The 18514-nt window shown below is 32.8% G+C and overlaps 2 protein-coding genes across 2 annotated transcripts; both read left to right on the forward strand.

Moving 5' to 3' along the window:
- Nucleotides 1-6470: 6470 nt before the first annotated feature.
- Nucleotides 6471-7533, forward strand: LOC106317118 (F-box/FBD/LRR-repeat protein At1g51370-like). Its single transcript, XM_013754976.1, has 3 exons — nt 6471-6832; nt 6932-7063; nt 7163-7533. The coding sequence occupies exons 1-3, from the start codon at nt 6638-6640 to the stop codon at nt 7445-7447; spliced, it is 612 nt and encodes a 203-aa protein (XP_013610430.1). The 5' UTR covers nt 6471-6637; the 3' UTR covers nt 7448-7533.
- A 674-nt stretch (nt 7534-8207) lies between these two features.
- Nucleotides 8208-10020, forward strand: LOC106317365 (putative F-box/FBD/LRR-repeat protein At2g05300). Its single transcript, XM_013755193.1, has 4 exons — nt 8208-8272; nt 8397-9360; nt 9446-9586; nt 9670-10020. Exons 2-4 carry the CDS (start codon nt 8434-8436, stop codon nt 9949-9951), a joined length of 1350 nt encoding a protein of 449 aa, XP_013610647.1. The 5' UTR covers nt 8208-8272; nt 8397-8433; the 3' UTR covers nt 9952-10020.
- The last annotated feature ends 8494 nt before the right edge of the window (nt 10021-18514 follow it).

Genomic DNA, 18514 nt, shown 5'->3' on the forward strand with positions numbered 1-18514 from the left:
TGGTGTTAGGTCTACCAAAGCTCACTATCGAGAATGGAACATGTTCATCATGTTTATTAGGGAAACAAGCCCGACGACCGTTTCCAGACTCAACTTCATTCCGTGCTGAGAAAGCATTGGAGCTCATACACGGTGATCTATGCGGACCCATCTCACCTCAAACAGCAGGCAATAATAGGTACATATTTGTACTTATTGATGATTATTCCAGATATATGTGGTCGATACTTTTGAAAGAAAAGGGTGAGGCTTTCGAGAAGTTCAAAACGTTCAAGACTATGGTTGAAAAAGAAACAAAAGAGACTATCGGAACTCTGAGAACAGACAGAGGAGGTGAATTTACATCAAACGAGTTCCGATCTTTCTGTGAAACCGCAGGCATCAATAGGCATCTTACTGCTCCGTATTCACCTCAACAAAACGGAGTGGTGGAGCGACGAAACAGAACCTTATTGGAGATGACAAGAAGTATTCTCAAACATATGAAAGTTCCAAATTACTTGTGGGGAGAAGGGGTAAGGCACGCTACCTATCTCATAAATAGAGTTGCAACAAGAGTCTTAAAGACACAAACACCCTACGAAGCTCTAAAGGGACGAAAGCCTACCATCGAGCATCTCAGAGTATTCGGCTGCATAGGATATGCCAAGATCGATACGCCTCACCTCAGAAAACTAGACGACAGAACAAGAGTTCTAGTACACTTGGGAACAGAACCAGGATCTAAAGCCTATAGGCTACTTGATCCTATGAATCGAAAGATAATCGTAAGCAGAAACGTCGTGTTTGATGAAAACAAAACGTGGAATTGGAATAACTCGACGAAGGAGGGTATGAATGAAGCGGGTACTTTCAAAATACAGTGTGGTGAGTATGGAAATAACGGCATAGAAGAAGAAGAAGATACAGAGAGCACTCAAGACAATGAGACAGTTTCAGAGGATGAAGAAGGGGAACAACAAGAACAGGTGGTGCCCGCTGATACAGAGCATACTCAACCTGAGCTAAGAAGGTCAATGCGTGTAAGCAAAAGACCTGGTTACCTGGAGGATTATGTGTTACTAGCTGAAATAGAAGGCGAAAGACTACTTCTGTTATTGAATGAAGAACCAAGCGATTATAGTGAAGCTGTAGAACAGAAAGTGTGGAGAGAAGCGTGTGATGATGAGATAACTAGTATCGTAAAGAACAACACATGGGACTTGGTAGACTTGCCTCCAGGAGCAAAAGCAATAGGGTTGAAGTGGATTTTCAAAATTAAAAGGAACTCAGATGGAACCATCAACAAACATAAATCAAGATTGGTCGCAAAAGGCTACATTCAACGTCACGGTATAGATTATGAAGAAGTCTTCGCCCCTGTAGCTCGCATTGAAACCGTACGCCTCATTATTTCTTTGGCTGCCTCAAATGGATGGCAAGTACATCATCTTGATGTTAAAACTGCTTTTTTACATGGAGACTTGAGAGAGAACGTGTATGTGAGCCAACCAGAAGGATATGAAGTTAAAGGAAGTGAGAGTAAGGTGTATAAGTTGAAGAAGGCTTTATACGGTCTGAAGCAAGCTCCTAGAGCATGGAATGAGAAGCTAAATAAAGCCCTTGGAGAGTTAAGGTTCGAGAAGTGTACTAAAGAGCCATCACTATACCGACTAAGGAAGGACGGGAGTCTATTGCTTGTCGCAGTCTATGTCGATGACCTGCTTATAACAGGATCTGGAATGGAGATGATCAATGAATTCAAGAGGGATATGTCATCAAAATTCGAGATGAGTGACCTTGGTCTTCTGACATATTATCTCGGTATTGAGGTACTGCAATATGATGGAGGAATCTCCTTGAGACAAGAAGGGTATGCGAAGAAGATATTGGAGGAGACTAACATGATCGAGTGTAATGCAACGCAATTTCCCATGGATGCTGGTCTGGTACTTTCGAAGTCACAAGAGGAGTCAAGCGTTGAAGAAAAAAACTATCGAAGGATTATAGGTTGTTTACGTTACTTGCTGCACACTCGACCTGACCTGTCTTATTGTGTTGGAGTGCTAAGCAGGTACATGCATTCGCCCAAGGAGTCACATTTGACGGCACTAAAGCAAGTTCTACGGTACGTGAAAGGGACTTACGCTTATGGCCTTGATTTCAAGAGAGCAGAGAATGCAACGCTGATAGGATACAGTGACAGTAGTCACAATGTGGATGTCGATGATGGAAGAAGCACAACAGGCCATATGTTCTATCTAAACGATTGCCTCATCACTTGGTGTTCGCAAAAGCAAGAAACCGTTGCACTTTCATCATGTGAAGCAGAATTCATGGCGGCCACTGAAGCTGCGAAACAGGTAATTTGGTTGCAAGAATTGTTAGCGAGATAACTGAGAAACCGTGTGAAAGGGTTGTGGTTCGAATCGACAACAAGTCAGCTATAGCTTTAACAAAAAATCCTGTCTTTCACGGGCGAAGCAAGCACATCCATAAACGATATCACTTCGTGAAGGAATGCATAGACAACGATCAAATGGAGGTAGAACATGTTGCAGGGACACTTCAGAAAGCTGACATTTTGACAAAAGCCTTGGGACGTATCAAGTTTAAAGAGATGAGAGAGCTGATTGGAGTAAAAGATTTGAGAAGTTATGATTTCAAGTTTAAGGGGATGATTGTTGGAGATAAACTTGAAGATAGCTTAGGATCTAAGTTTTGATTTTGTGTGTATTTCTCGTGTGAGAAATGTTGAAGCATATATGCTTGCGAAGAATGATCTGTCTTTATATTAACAACTGGTGGTTAAGGCTGATTTTACCCCCACACCTAACTAGTTTATGAATGTATGAATGATAACAAAAAAGTCGTTATTGTTACAAATGTTCTTAACAAAATATTTTGTCACAATATACTTATTTTTTTGTAGTGATTTTTTGTTATATATATTTAAAAAACACTATTGTTTGAATTGATCGTTCCAAATAACTTTGTAATTAGAAGTCTTAAAACGACATATATTACATGAACTTTCAATTCGGGGAACTTTCTAACAATTTGAAATGACATCTATACATCCCAAAGAGATAAATATTCAACTTTCGCTATGTGGGACTCATGAGGAACTTTCAATTATCCATTTAATTTATAGTCGGGAGAAATAAGTCTCGAACTTTGAATCCGGAGATATAGAATGAGACCATAGTTTAGAAAATATATAGTGTTATATTATAAATTTCATGGAAAATAGTTCGTCGGCCCTACCAAATATAGCGTAGATATACGTAAAAACCTTTATCATAAAAATATCTCACTATATTTATTATGTTTGGTTTCAGGTTATTTAATAATACTCTTTTTGGAACGACCGCCTCGATTTGGTTGAGTGTGCCAGTTATATGTTACCATCCTTTTTACATTCAAATAGTTTGTCATTTTTTTTCTTGAGAACTGCCAGAATCTGAAATCCCTAGTTGTAGTTTATATAAATCATAATTATGTTTTTCTCATATACATGAAGAGTTTATTGCTCATAGTTTCATAATTTTTGTTTCATTCTCTTTTTCTTTAAAAATGGAAAGATGATAGAAAATTCTTAATTGTTCGGAAAGATGAATCAAATCAGATTTATATATGTGTCTGAATGTTTGATATTCCGTGTTTTTAACGGTTTTAAACTCGTTTTGGAGCAATTAAATGGTCGGTTTTAATTAATGTTTTGGTCTATTTGATGCGTTTTGGTGTTCTTAAGTGTAATATGCAGGTTACTAGATAGCTTGAAAGAAAAGAACGCATTCGGGATTTATTCAGAAGCAAGATGGACCGAACAATGGACCGAATGAAGTATTGATCGCACAGGACGATAGATCGACCGATCCAGTCAATGTGGATCGACCGATCTTAAGCTTTCATGCTCTAGATCGACCGATCCGGTATATGTGGATCGACCGATCTAAGGCTCTACGGGCTCCACACGCACAAACGAGCTTTTCACTCCTTTTTACCCACTCCCCTCAATAATTCAAGAAAAGAACTCGACCTTTGAGACTCAGAAAAGACCAGGGGCGACCAAGGAGGAGATTTACAAGTTCTAGAGAGAGATTTGAGAGTTTTTGTTCATCTTTTGTGTGATTTGTGAAGATTTGTGAAGGAGTTCATCTCAAAACCATTTGGAGAAGATCTTCTGAACCTTTACTCTGTTTTAATACAATCTTATCATGTTTTCTTCATCAAAATCGTTTTGTTCTTGCTTAGTTATGTGTGAGTAGTCATCTAGTTGGGTTTAGGGGTTCTCATAGGGGATTTCTTGATGTTTTGATCCATAAAACGTGTGTAGACTAAGGGATTACGTTTTGGTTCTTCATCTAATGGATTTCTTACTGCTTGAACTGAATTGATCACTTAGTTCATGATTTCAGATTGTTTGATGCACCGAAAGTGATTGTTTGAACTTCCGAAAATACTTTAGATGAGCAAAGTGTCCTTAACCCTCGGAAGTTGATGTTATTGCGCTTTGTGAACATATTGAACATGTTCTTAATGCTTGTTTAGAAATTGAAACTCAGCGGAAGTTAGTGTGGAGATTTCTATAACATAGAGAATTAGCGCTACGGAAGTAGGTTAATTCTAATATCGTGTTTGAGTTCTAGACGGTTCTTAATATATCCCNNNATGATTCTCTGTAGCTATTAACTTGTCTGCAACTCTACGTGTGATCATCGGTCCCTGTGGATTCGATCCCGTATTACTACTGCGTACTTTACTGTGCACTTGCAGTTAGATAATCGGGTTAAAACTCGAGACATCAATGTTTGTTATCGTCTTTCAAACTTGTTGATCTTAACCCTAGACTCTTTGGATATGCTTCAGAGTTGGAGCTAGTAAGGTACTTTTTAATGAGCCTGACTCTCTTCATGAAACTCGATTATGTGAAGTTTATTACAATTGCAGTGTAACATTTATTAACTTTATTAACTTTATATTCTATATAGTTCTTTATATTCTCCAGTCTATTTTTTTATTAGTTGAAATGTGGTTAAGTATATAGATAATAATATTTTATTTAGAAAATATAAAAATTAAATAGTTTTTAATTTTGTGCACAAATTTAAAACGACAATTAAAACAAAACAGAAGAAATATGTCAAATTCTAGAAGTAAGCAATTTCATTTATTAGATTAATGAAATTTTATGCTAGTCAATGTAAATATGCTTTCTATTTCTTTGAAAATGTTATTTGTATATTTAATACCTTTTAAATATCACCATTTCTCTTCATATTAAAAATATTTAACTATAGTCAATTTTTAATTTTCTTTCTATGGCAATGTTATTTGTATATTTAGTATTTTAAAAAGGTCAAACTTTCTTCTTTTTTTTTTTTTTTGAAAAGGCTTGCAAGGTCAAACTTTCTTTCTTTCTTAATATTATCTGAACTTAGCTCATAAGTAATCCTGATAGAGTCATCCATAAAGCACAGCCAGAAACTTTTTTATCCAAAATATAGCAGAATTTAAACAAAAGAATTGCGCACACACACACACATATATATCAGACAAAGATATGAAAAAATCATGCTCATGATCGTGGAGGAAGAAGAAGAGGTTTAAGTCCCGTCGGCCATATTATGGTTCGGTTCTTTTTCTCTTCTTAAGTTTTAGTATAGTCTTCAGAAAACCTAGCCGGATCTTATTTGTTGCGGATTTTTCAGATTTGTTTCCCTCTCTTTCTTGTTCTTTAATTATGATTTTGGAATAATTTATCTTACCGTTTCCTCAATACGTCTTGATCGCTGTATAAGAATTTCTTTTGGTTCAGTTAAAAACTTTGCTTAGATTGCTTGGAAGACATGTTGTTCCTATTTCATCCAAAACCAGATAGTCCTTTCCATAAACTTCAAGTCTTACATTTTCTGATGCAGATTATATAGTTGTGTTTTAATTCGAAGAGAAACAAATGGTGGGTAGAAAGAAAAAAACCCAAGACTTGTGACAACGGTCGCATGAAGATAGGATAAGCCATTACCTTTGATATCTCACATCCTTACTCATCTTTCTACAAGTGATGTTCTTAGAACAAGTATTTTATCCAAAAGATGGATAAGTCTTTGGGAACGTGTTCCTGATTTGGACTTAGACTCTCGCTCCTTCTCCAGTTTCGATGCCTTAGTAAGATTTACCAACAGGTTATTGGATAAACACAAGTTATCATGGATACGCAAACTCAGATTAAATATTCGCACCCATGGTATTGACACATCTTATCTCACCCCTTGGATAGATGCTGCTGTCGCTCAAAATATTCAACATCTCGATGTTCATTTTGCATCCTTATTCATGGATCAAGTTCAGATACCTTTGAACTTGTATACATGTGCGACATTGGTACACTTACGTCTCTATGGGGCATGCATGGTTAATGCTCCGGAGGTTTTTTCCTTACCTTGTCTAAAGATCATGCAGTTAGAATATGTTAACTAGCCCAATGAGGCCACTTTGGTGAAACTTATCTCAGGCTCTCCAGTTTTGGAAGATTTAACCGTCTTAAGACCGTCTGCCGTTTTAGAAGTGTGCTCACAGAGACTGAAGAGAGTCTATATAAATCAGCCTTTTTCAAAATGGAGTGGTTATTGATGCTCCTATACTCCAGTTTTTGATGATTAAGTGTTACTTAACGAAGAATTTGAAGATAATCAATATAGGTTTCACTGCCAAGGTAGATATTGATATCTCCTTAGGTACGAGCTATGATTTAGATGCTAATGGTTCATCCAAGAAAAGCATGGTTTGCAATTTCTTCGCCAGTATTTCAAGGACCAGATGTCTAGCCATTAGTCGTATTACTGTTAAGGTATATATACATTTGCAAATATCCGAGTACATAAAAATTCTCTCCATAAGTTTTTTTTTTGTTTCATTAATTAATGCTGTCTCTTACATTTGCTATCAGGTCATCAAGAAATTAGAACCTCAGCTCCAATTTCCTTACCTATCCCAATTTAGCGCTAGCTTTTCTGTGTTCGATCTGAAAGTATTGCCAATAATTCTTTGGAGCTGCCCAAAGCTAAAATCTCTCATCTTGGTGAAGAATAGCTCTAACCTCTTTTATAATATTGTTTTTGAAGATTGTATATATGCATCTACTTAACTTGTTTTCCTTTGTTTTTTCTTACTCTCACAGGACTTGGTTGATCGTCCTAGGGATAATGGAGAGCCAAAGGTGATGTTTTCATCCGTGCCTCCTTGTTTGATATCATCGCTTAAGTTTGCTGAATTGAAAAGTCCGATTTTGGGGTATGAAGGAGAAATAGAGTTAGTAAGATACTTCCTGAAGAATTCAAGAGTCCTGGAGAAACTGAGTCTAAGGTTTGAGAACCATAATAGGAAAAAAGCAAAGTCTGTCATTCTCCAGGAACTCCTTGCAATACCAAGATGCTCTAGCACTTGTGAAGTTGTTTTTCTTTGATTGGCAAAGAACATTGTTTAACATGTGAGGTTGTTTAACCTTTCTTATGTCTCTTTATAACTGCTCTCGTGTAATAACAATTTCTGTTTCGACTTTTATTTGATATTTTATGAAACAAAGTATTGTCTTCTATGTGTCTGTAAAACAACTTTTTAAATCGAACTGGGTTTTCATATTTGAGCTTGTTTTTCCATCAAATCTGATTTAGTATGTTGTGTACCTGTATATGCATTTTGTTGTTTTGTTCTTGTCAATATAGTAACATCATTGTTATATTTGTATGTAAGTCATGGAAAATGTTATACTATTGCAAAATGTGTATTTGAGCATCTCACTGTAAGATGAATATGAATCAAAGAACAATACATGGAAAAACTTATGCTTGCTATGGTTTCGAGTTTTAGTTAAAACATACAACAAGCACTATTTTTTTATTTTTTATTTTTTTACGATATATAGTTTTATAGTGCACATTCAGAAACAAATTGGCCATTCTTTGTCTAAACGTTGATTTGCAGAAACAAAATGTTGAGAACAATTAATAAATAATAGGAAATTGTAAATAACAATTAATAAATCATATTAATAAAATATATGATTTCTAGGGCAGTCAAATTACGACCCACATTCATATAAATTAACTTAACCCAAACTTATTAGGGTTTCAGTTGTTGGGCTTCAGTCTAAACAAAACACACACTCGTTAGTGAGAAAGGTAAACACTCAATTTCCAGGCAAGTGTTTACATTTCCGGCAAGTGATTGCATTCCCTTCGGCCAAATAAACCAAAAGACCTTGAAGAACCCTAAGTCCCATTTGATCTAGGTTCTCTCTCTCTCTCTCCAAAAGAGCTTCAAGGAGATTTTTGATTAGTGTTGGTCGCAGATTTATGTTTTCCTATTTATCTTCACATGCATCCAGGTTGTCTCTCTAAAACTTTTGTTTTCAGTTTTGTTACGCAGACTAGTTTCTACTCCTGAAAAGACATGATTGATAGAGGGAAAACAAAACAAGCTAGTTCCAGAAGGTTGAACCGCAGTTTGAAGGAAGATATGATAAGCCAATTACCTGATCCATTGATATGTCATGTACTTTCTCTACTCTCCACAAAAGAAGCTGTTGGAACAAGCATTTTATCTACCCGATGGAGGAGTCTCTGGCTTTGGGTTCACCGTTTTGAATTGTCACATTGGGAGTTCCTAGATTTTAACGCCTTTGTGAGTTTTGGTAACAGGTATTTCGACTTAACCAGGCTTTCATGCATACACAATCTCAAGTTAACGATTGATGAAAACGAAGCATCTTATCTCACACCATGGATTGATGCCTTAGTTAAGCGTAAGATCCAACATCTATGTGTTCGCCGTACTGGAGGAGGGTCTTCTTTTCATGAGATGCCCCTAAGCCTTTATGTCTGTGAGACACTGGTATCCTTAAAACTCGTTCAACTAACCTTGGTTGATACGGAGTTTGTTTCTTTACCATGTTTGAAGACTATGCATCTATATAACAACGTGTATCCCAAAGAGACCACTTTTGAGAGACTTGTCTCATCTTGCCCTGTCCTAGAAGACTTAATGATAGACGTACTGAGGAATGATGCGAAAGTGTATCGGGTCCATTCTCGATCACTGAAGAGGCTCCGTTTGCTACGAAGTTCTTCTCTCCAGTCTGATTCTGTTCCGGGAGTTGTGATTGATGCTCCTCTACTATGCTCTTTGAGAATCAATGACGGTGTATCAAAAATGTTTATAGTAAAGGATATGGAGTGCAATGCTAAGCTAGATATCTCTTTCGACTTTGGTTTGGAGGCTTTTGACGAATCAAATGTTGCATCAATAAGTCACATACGCAATTTTCTGCCTGGGATCTCGACGGTTAGGGATATGACTATATCTGGGTTCACTTTCCAGGTATATAATATATGATACATGCTGATTTTCTATGATGAAAAGTTTCTAACACAACAATATCCACAATTATCTCTGGTTGTTTCAGATCATTCATCACTATTCCAAACTAGAACCCCTGCCTCAGTTTGACTGCATGACCCGCCTGGATGTTATAGTTTGTGCATCTATTTTACAATGGTTGCCAACTTTTCTTGAGCGCTGCCCGAATCTGACATCCCTCGAACTGGTAATGATCATCGACCTTTTTTCATACCTTTGAAGATTCCATGCATCTTCTCATTGTGTTTTAATCCTCTCTTTTCTCCTTAGGAATTGCGCAATGATGAGGAAATGCATCCCAGGGAGATGAATCAAATAAGTTTTTCATCTGTGCCTGAGTGTTTGCTATCATCTCTAGAGTTTGTTGATTTCGCAATCTGGGGACATTTTCCAGAAATGAAGCTAGTAAGGTACTTACTAAAGAGTTCAACAAGCCTCAAGAAACTCACTCTAAATGTCAACCATGATTCAATAGATTATGACATCTTCAATGAACTACTGAAAATTCCAAGACGCTCAACCATGTGTGAAGTCGTCGTTGTTGATTTCTAAGCATGTGACGATTATTATGATTAAATCAGTTTGATGTGGGAAATTCTTTTGCCACACAAGGAATGCAATTTAGGCTATTTGGTATGTTTATTATCATTGGAGTAAATGAGATGAAACATGTTTTAAGGAACATTTTCAAGACTTCAGGTTGTTCGTTGTTCACTTGCTTTTTTTTTATTATCATCAAAAATCTGTGTGTAAACGAGTTTTTGACTTTCTTTATTCTTGGCAAAAGAAAATTCTATATAACATGCAGAAATTTGTATTATAACGTGGTTCATTCTTATCTTTTATTCAAGTTGTAGTCAGGGCGGAGCTAGAAAAAAAGTTTGTAGGGGGCATAATTAAAACTATTCATAAAACTAAGGACCGATTTGTTAAAACAGGAGAGGGCATATTTAGAATTAGTCAATACTTTACATGGGATTTTTAAAATGAGTTGGGGGCAGATGCCCCCCTGTTACTACATGTGCCTCCGCCGCTGGTTGTAGTTATCCTCCAACATGGTTAAATTCTCTTTATTCAGGCATGACAATGAGTGACTATATTGCTTTTCAAGTTATATGAAATATAATATTATAATATAAAACAGTGCCTCAAATCAAAAAGTTAGTGATGGTACAATTTTGAGGAGATGAATCAAGATCAGTTTCTCATATGTGGCTGAATGTTTCCGTTGTTGCTCATGTTTGTTGTTTTAGGTAATGCCAATCTCTGGATATGGAGACAGTGGCGGATCCGAAACATCTTTGAACCGGAAGTACATATATTCATTTCAAAAGATTATTTTAACACTTTAGTTCATTCTAAAGTTAAATTTAAGTTATAACATTTTGAAGTCATAATAAGAATAACGGGGGCATCGAACACGGTTCACAGATTTCAACAGGGCACTCTAAGTTACTTAGAACATCCCCATTGGGAGAATCTAAGCTAGTATCTCTCTATTTAATACTCCATCCGTTTCAGATTACTTGTCGTTTTAGATTTCGGTACACATATTAAAAAAAAATTAATTTTGTATATTTATTTGATAAAAACATCGTTACCAATACACTTAATCACATTTCAACCAATTGAATAATATATTAAAATATAAAATCAATAAATTTTGCGTTGAAATTATAAAACGACACTTATTTTGAAACAAAAATTTTACCCTACAACGACAAGCAATCTGAAACGGAGGGAGTATTTAATAAATTAAAAGTAGAGAGAGACAGAGAAATGGTTCTCGGAACCTCAACAAAAAAAATTCAAGATACCCTTTGCCCGTGTGTTGCTTTATAACCTACACTATTATTTACACTTTAAAATTAATTATTAATTAGATTATATTAAAAATATTATTACTAAATCTTGTTAGAAACTCATATGCACATACTTAACGATAGAGATGCTCTTAGCCACTTTCACAATTCAGCGATCCTCAACAACCTCACTCTATATGTAAACATTCAATAGATTGTAACATTCTAATTATGATTTTCTAATATACATGAAGGGTTACTGCTCATAGTTTCATATTTTATTCTGTTTCATTCTCTCCTTTACTTTAAAAATGGGAAGATGAATATCAAATTCTCAATTGTTCGGAAAAGATGAATCAAATCAGATTTGTATATTTGTGTGAGTGTTTGTTATCGTCTTTCAAAGTTGTTGATCTTAAAACTAGCCTTTTTGGATATGCTTCAGAGTTGGAGCTAGTAAGATACTCCCTCCGCTTTGTAAAGATAGATTTTCTTTTATGTTTTCAGGCATATTAAGAAAAACATTAAATCATGCATTATTATTTTTTTTTGCAATTTTCAGTTTTCAAAAAAATTTAATCAATAATTTTTAATAAACACAATTAATTTTATAAAATTTAAGATTTCTACATAAGAAACATTAGATTTTATCTTTATGAACGACGGGAGTACTTTTTAACGAGTTTTGCTCTCTTCAAAAAACTCCATTATGTAAAGTTTATTATGTTAAATTCTAGATGTGAGCAATTTCATTTATTAATTAATTTCATGAAATTTTGATGCTAGTCAATGTAAATATGGTTTCTATGGTAATGGTATCTGTATATTTAATATTTTTTAAATATCACATTTTATCTTGATATTAAAAATATTTAACTCTAATTAATGTAATTTTTCTTTCTATGACAATGTTGTTTGTATATTTAATACTTTTAAAAGGTCAAACTTTTTTTTCCTCTCTTAATATTAACTATACTTAAGTCATAAGTAATGTTGTTTGGTATATTAGAAATGTTCTAGGGACATTCGTTGCAATGTAGTTCACAAACAAATACGTTAATCCTGATTGAGTAATCCACAAAGCACAATCATATGTTTTATATCCAAAATATAGCAGAAATTAATTAAAACAAAAGAATAGTACACACACATCCCTTATATACTAGAGCGTCACCTTACCAATAAAATTATGACACATGGAATATATTTAAAATTTTTAATTAATGCAAAAAAGGAAAAACGTAAATGCTTAAAAAGGAAAATGGTTTTGTTTATTAACTGATTTCTATTTATTTATTTTCTATGTAAAATAAAAATACAACTATTTCTCACACTACTACACCCATGATCCCACTATCTTTGAAAATGTGTATTTTTCTCTAGATAAAATTTACTCATGATGTTCTATATCTAAATTCATTTCTTCTTGCAATAAGAAATTGTAAATTTTAAAAATCTCTGAACAGCTCTGCTTATTCTCTTTCAAATTCTAACTAGATAAATTTTAAACTTCTATTGACTGTATCCACATCACCAAATCTACAATTCTAGAACCATACAGAAATAGTTATGGGCAAACGATGGCACAACAATAGTCTTCCAAGGATCAATGAAATGCGAAAGAAGAATACAAATATGCTGTGGATTATATTGATAGGGGGTAATTCAAAATTGGAAGATGAAGGTTAAAGTCCAGGTTAGTGAAACTAAAAATGACTATAATCTCCATGTTCAGAAAACTTTTTTTTTCATGAACATAGTTCTCCTCCAACCTCTTTATAACATTTTCTTCTTTTTTTTTTGTTTTTTGCTATTCAAGATTCATAGCATAATAATAAAAAAGATTCACATCATATTTGTTCACGAGATAACAAATGGAGTTTAAGAAACTCGGGTAGTAGAAAATATGAGAAGATTCCGGTCTGCTTTCTAAATCTACAAAATTATGACATATTAATTATATTTTATGTAAGAGATGATTCCCTTTTACCTAATTTTTCATATGCAATGATTTTGTTGTGGTTTAGGAAGAGATTAATATGTAACGTTCATGTGTCCGTCCATAAGGGAGATATTAAAAACAAGCTTTTAATTTTGTTTTAAAATTTACCAATAAATATAATCTTCGAAATAACGTTTATTTTCATTGTAAATTATATAAACTTTAAAATAATATCTTTCCATGGTAAATCATGAAACACTGCATGTGCTCGTGCATAGCACGGGAGAAAACTAGTATTTATATATATGAGAAAAGAATGCCTATGATCGTGGAGGAAGAAGAAGAGGTTTAAGTCCCGTCGGCCATATTACGGTGCGTTCTTCTAGTTCTTAAGTTTTAGTAGTCTTCAGAAAATCCTACCTGGATTTTATTTGTTAAGGATTTTTTTCAGCTCTCTCTATCTCTCTCTCTCTATCTCTCTCTCTCTCTCTCTCTCTCTCTCCAATTATGATTTTGGAATCAGTTGCCTTATCATTTACTTAATTCTTCTTGATCGATGTATCATGATTTCTTTTGGTTCAGTTAAAAACTTTGCTTAGATTGTTTTAAAGACATATTGTTCTTAATTCATCCAAAACCAATAGTTCTTTCCATAAACTTCAAGTCTAACTTTTGCTGATGCAGATTATATAATCGTGTTTTAATTTGAAGAGAAACAAATGGTGGGTAGAAAGAAGAAACCCAAAACTTGTGAAAACTGGTCGCATGAAGATAGGATGATGATTTGATATCTCACATCCTTACTCATCTTTCTACATGTGATGTTATCCAAAGATGGATAAGTCTTTGGGAACGTGTTCCTAATTTAAACTACAGCAAGCTGCACACCTTTGAATGTCTGTGCTATCCTTGTATACGGCCCTACTGCAACAAGAAATTCACTCCTCGCTCAACTCCATGTGTATTCTTAGGTTACTCCTTAACTCAAAGTGCCTTTATCTGTCTTGATGTTCCTAACTCTCGAGTATTTATATCTCGTCCTATATATATCTCGTCATGTTGTCTTTCATGAGTCCATCTTTCCATTCTCATCTCTCTCAAAAATCTCTCCTGTTGCTGATGATTTTAATATCTCTGACTCTTCAAATTTAGCTTCTCATGTTCCTATATTCAGTCAGTCATTTGCAGCACCTCTGACTTTGGAATCAGTTATCTTATCATTTACTTAATTCTTCTTGATCGCTGTATTAGGATTTCTTTTGGTTCAGTTAAAAACTTTTCTTAGATTGTTTTAAAGACATATTGTTCTTAATTCATCCAAAACCAATACTCCTTTCCATAAACTTCAAGTCTTACTTTTGCTGATGCAGATTATATAGTCGTGTTCTTACTTCTTTATGTTTTGTTCTTTATGTGTGTTTTCCTAATTCTTACCATGCAATTTATGGCTCATTGTTTTATTACATTGAGTCCCAAATACCCGATGTAGCATACCAATGGTGTTTTCAGTCTGTATTTTGTTATAAACCTTATTGTACTGTAGGAAAACAACTAAAATAGAAGCATTTTTATCTTTTATCAAAATTTGTTCCTCATATCCTACCATGTTTGCATTCTATCTTCCTTCTTCTTTCTCCTTTTTAGCTGGATTTTATCCTAAGCTTCTACATTAGTTAAATCTCCAGCAATTCAGATTCACCACATCCACTTTTTCTTGACGTTCTTAGCCACAAATGAGTTACATAGTCTCATTGGAGAATACAACCTACTTGGAGAATGGAACTCAACACTAACTCGTAATATTCTATGAGGCTCCAATTTTAAATCTAACCTATTAAAACAGAAGTACAACTAGTACTTAAACCTGACTTTTTCTTAATATTTACCATGGAATGCCACTGGGCTTATACATTGTGTTTTATAACTTAACTAACTTGCCTAATAAATTTACGTGTACTTAAACTTAAATAACAAAACCGATTGAACCTTTTATCATGTGGTTTCTTAAATAATAAATGCATCGGTTTAATTTGGTATGCAGAAATCAAAACAAACATGTTTGGGTACAAAATATTCCTTGGTTAAATTTTGGTCTACAGAATTAAAACCAAATTATACATAGTTCGGTTCACTACATAAAAAAAATTGTGTAAATACTTAACCATGGAATTTCAATCCAATATATATCATGATTAAGAAATTATGTAATTATCAAGGAACTGTTTCTCATCTAAGTATTGTTTACATTTATAGTTTTGTGTACTCGGTTTTTGTTATGAACCGAGTATGGTTAATATCATGGTATATATTATGACTCATATAGCATGTATAAAATTGAAAATATATTGAAAATAATAACTTTGGGTATTATTATCATTAGATATTTCTCGTGCAAATGAAAACCAATTGAACTTCATCGATTCCAAACATTGATAACATTCCTAAAACAATTTTTATTTTACGCAATGATCTAAGAATACAACTAACACAATCCACATTCACACTTGCAAATAATGTTTGGCTTAGCTTAGAAATAAGAATATTCTGTTTATTATGTTGATTTAATCTAAAAGGAATGTACATTAATTAATTAAAATACATATCTTCTATTCTTCCTCAAAATAAAGTTTACAAAATATCCCAATATATAGATAGTTATATAACTATATCTAAAACACGAATTATTGAGTGGGTTTACATATTTATTTAAGACCAACTAGCCTTTGACCAGCGCGCCTGTCCAAGTAGTGTATTTTTTTCACGTTCACTTTTTATTTGTTTCTTGTTATATATTTTAGATGTTTCAACATAATATGAATTGCATATTATTATATTTACAAAACATATTTTACAAATGTAAATGGTCATATTATTTTAGGTTTATAATTGGCGGTTATATCATATATTCCTCATAATCTATTAGTTATATTGAAAATTTTAATATATAGTATTAAATAATAATATGAAAAAATAACTGATTTTCAGTGACAAAATCTATATTACTTTAGTGAATTAATTATTTTTACAGAATTTAAGAAAAAGTTTTTTTATTAATAATATGTAATATAAATTCTTAAACTATTTTCTAAACGCAAGAAGAAATCACCAACAAAAAAAAATTAAGATTACAATTATAATTTGGGCTTATGTTGATATCTTGTTTGACAATATGGTTCGTATATAAAATATAAAGTTCTGGCCATAAGATTACAATTAAACATTTAGAAATGATTCACATATAACTGAAATCATAGTATTTTATAAATATGAGACTAATCAAGTTACTCAAAGTTATATGTATGTGTTCTTAGTTGGATATGATTGTCTTCGACTATTATTATTTTTTAAAATGTTGTTGATCTTTTTATACAATCCTCGTATAGTGATATTATCCTTTTTAAAAATTTTACATGATATTGGACGTTGTGAGAACTAAGTTCCAGTAATCGAACTGCAAAAGAATACAACAACCTTGACAAATAACAAACTTATAAAACGGTTAGTAATTACTTATCTACCATAACAATTTTGTAAGATGAAAGTAAAGTAGGATCATCTAGAATAAGTTATAAGATTGAAAGAACCATGATTTAAGTTTAGATGTTTGGTTTTTACTTGCATGAGTGATGCATAACTTGAACTCGTCAGTTTGATTTAAAAGTTATGAGTTTTGAGAGAGGAGTAAAAGTCATCGTTTATGTTAGTCTTAATATCAATCATAATATATATCATGATACTAACCATGATATAAAACCGAGAAACCAATACATAGAGGCTTTCTTAATCAAGATATATATTTGATGGGAATTATGTGGTATTGTATTTACACAATATATATTAATAGGGGATTAGTTAAGCATATTATGTATCTACTGATATAAATATTAGTGTTGCGTAGGAACTACAAAGTTTCGTGTTGTCCCAGTTGGTAAATGTTCTATCTGTCTTGCTGTGAGAACGCAGGTTCACTACCCATCAGTTTTTTTTGTTTTTTTTATTTTTTTCCTTTTAAAGAAGGGCAAAATTGTATTTTTCAATTATTTTCTTCCTAACCTAAAATCTGCAAAAACACACCTCCATTTCTTCAAAGCTTTTTTCACCCATTTACAGAAAACTTTATCCTTTTATTACTTAAGCTTATCAAAGTTATACAGTTCCTACTAAAATACATAGGTTGTTAACACAACGAAACAAAAAATGAATTTTTTTTTGAAAAATTCAATTTTATCAACGATTAGGGCCATTTCGGGTGGTTGGCCGCCAACGTAGAACATGGATGTATCTATCAACATCAAATTTACTTAGATGGTTTAGTAATGTATGGTTTAGAAATGGTTCGGTAATAATATGGTTCAGTTATTTCACAAACGGCGGTGTTTTAACCCAGTGGCATGAATTGGTAATTATTTAGCAAAAATCAAGGTTAAGTACAAAATGTACTTCAGTTTTAATAGTTTATATATATTTTCATTATGTTTTTTGATCAAATATCATTCTCAAATTATTGTAACCTAATTTATTAGTGTACATGATTGTTAGTGTATATGATTTTTAAATATTAATCAAAATAAATTTTCTACATAATTAATTACTTGTGTGTTTGCTAATAATCTAAAATTTAATTATACATCCAAGTACCAAATTTATTAACATATAAATTACTCATACAAATAATATTCAAAAATGTAACATATTCTCTAATTTAAAACTCTAGCTCAAAATTAATAAAATAAGTATAATTATAAGAAAATGTGATACAAATGACAATTTGAAAAAAAATTAAATTATCGCATTCACACCATATTTTTGGGAAACATAATAATATATAATTAGTTATATGGTAAATGTTAAAATATATATCATTAATTGTAAAAACAAAAACAAACACCCGCTCGGACGAGCGGATCAAACTCTAATTGTGTTATTGAAACTGAAAACAGATTATAAACTGCCATTTTTGTCTATTGAATTTTACAAATATATAAGATTATGTAAAAGAAAAGTTTGTAAAGCAAAGAGGATGATTGGGAAACAGTTATTTTTGGTATTATCTTATTTTAGTAATTCTTTTTTATTTTTAAAAAAAGATTATATTGCAAAATTTGATTGACAAGTTGATTTGTGATTTAGTATATAGAAGATATCAATGACACTTATGATAATATATTTATTATAAATTAGTGACAAATTTTTAGACATAATAAAAGCGAAAAATTACAATAGTTTAAGACAATTTGGTTAGTCAGTAATTGTAACAGTTTCTCACTTTCTCTACAACTACTATTTATGACTAAATGGTTACTAAATATTTGTCACAAAAGCTGTGACGTTTTTACTACAGAGTTTTTTTTTGTGACGACCGTGTTGCAAC

The sequence above is a fragment of the Brassica oleracea genome, chromosome C9 (genome assembly GCF_000695525.1).
Source record: "Brassica oleracea var. oleracea cultivar TO1000 chromosome C9, BOL, whole genome shotgun sequence".
Lineage (NCBI taxonomy): Eukaryota > Viridiplantae > Streptophyta > Magnoliopsida > Brassicales > Brassicaceae > Brassica > Brassica oleracea.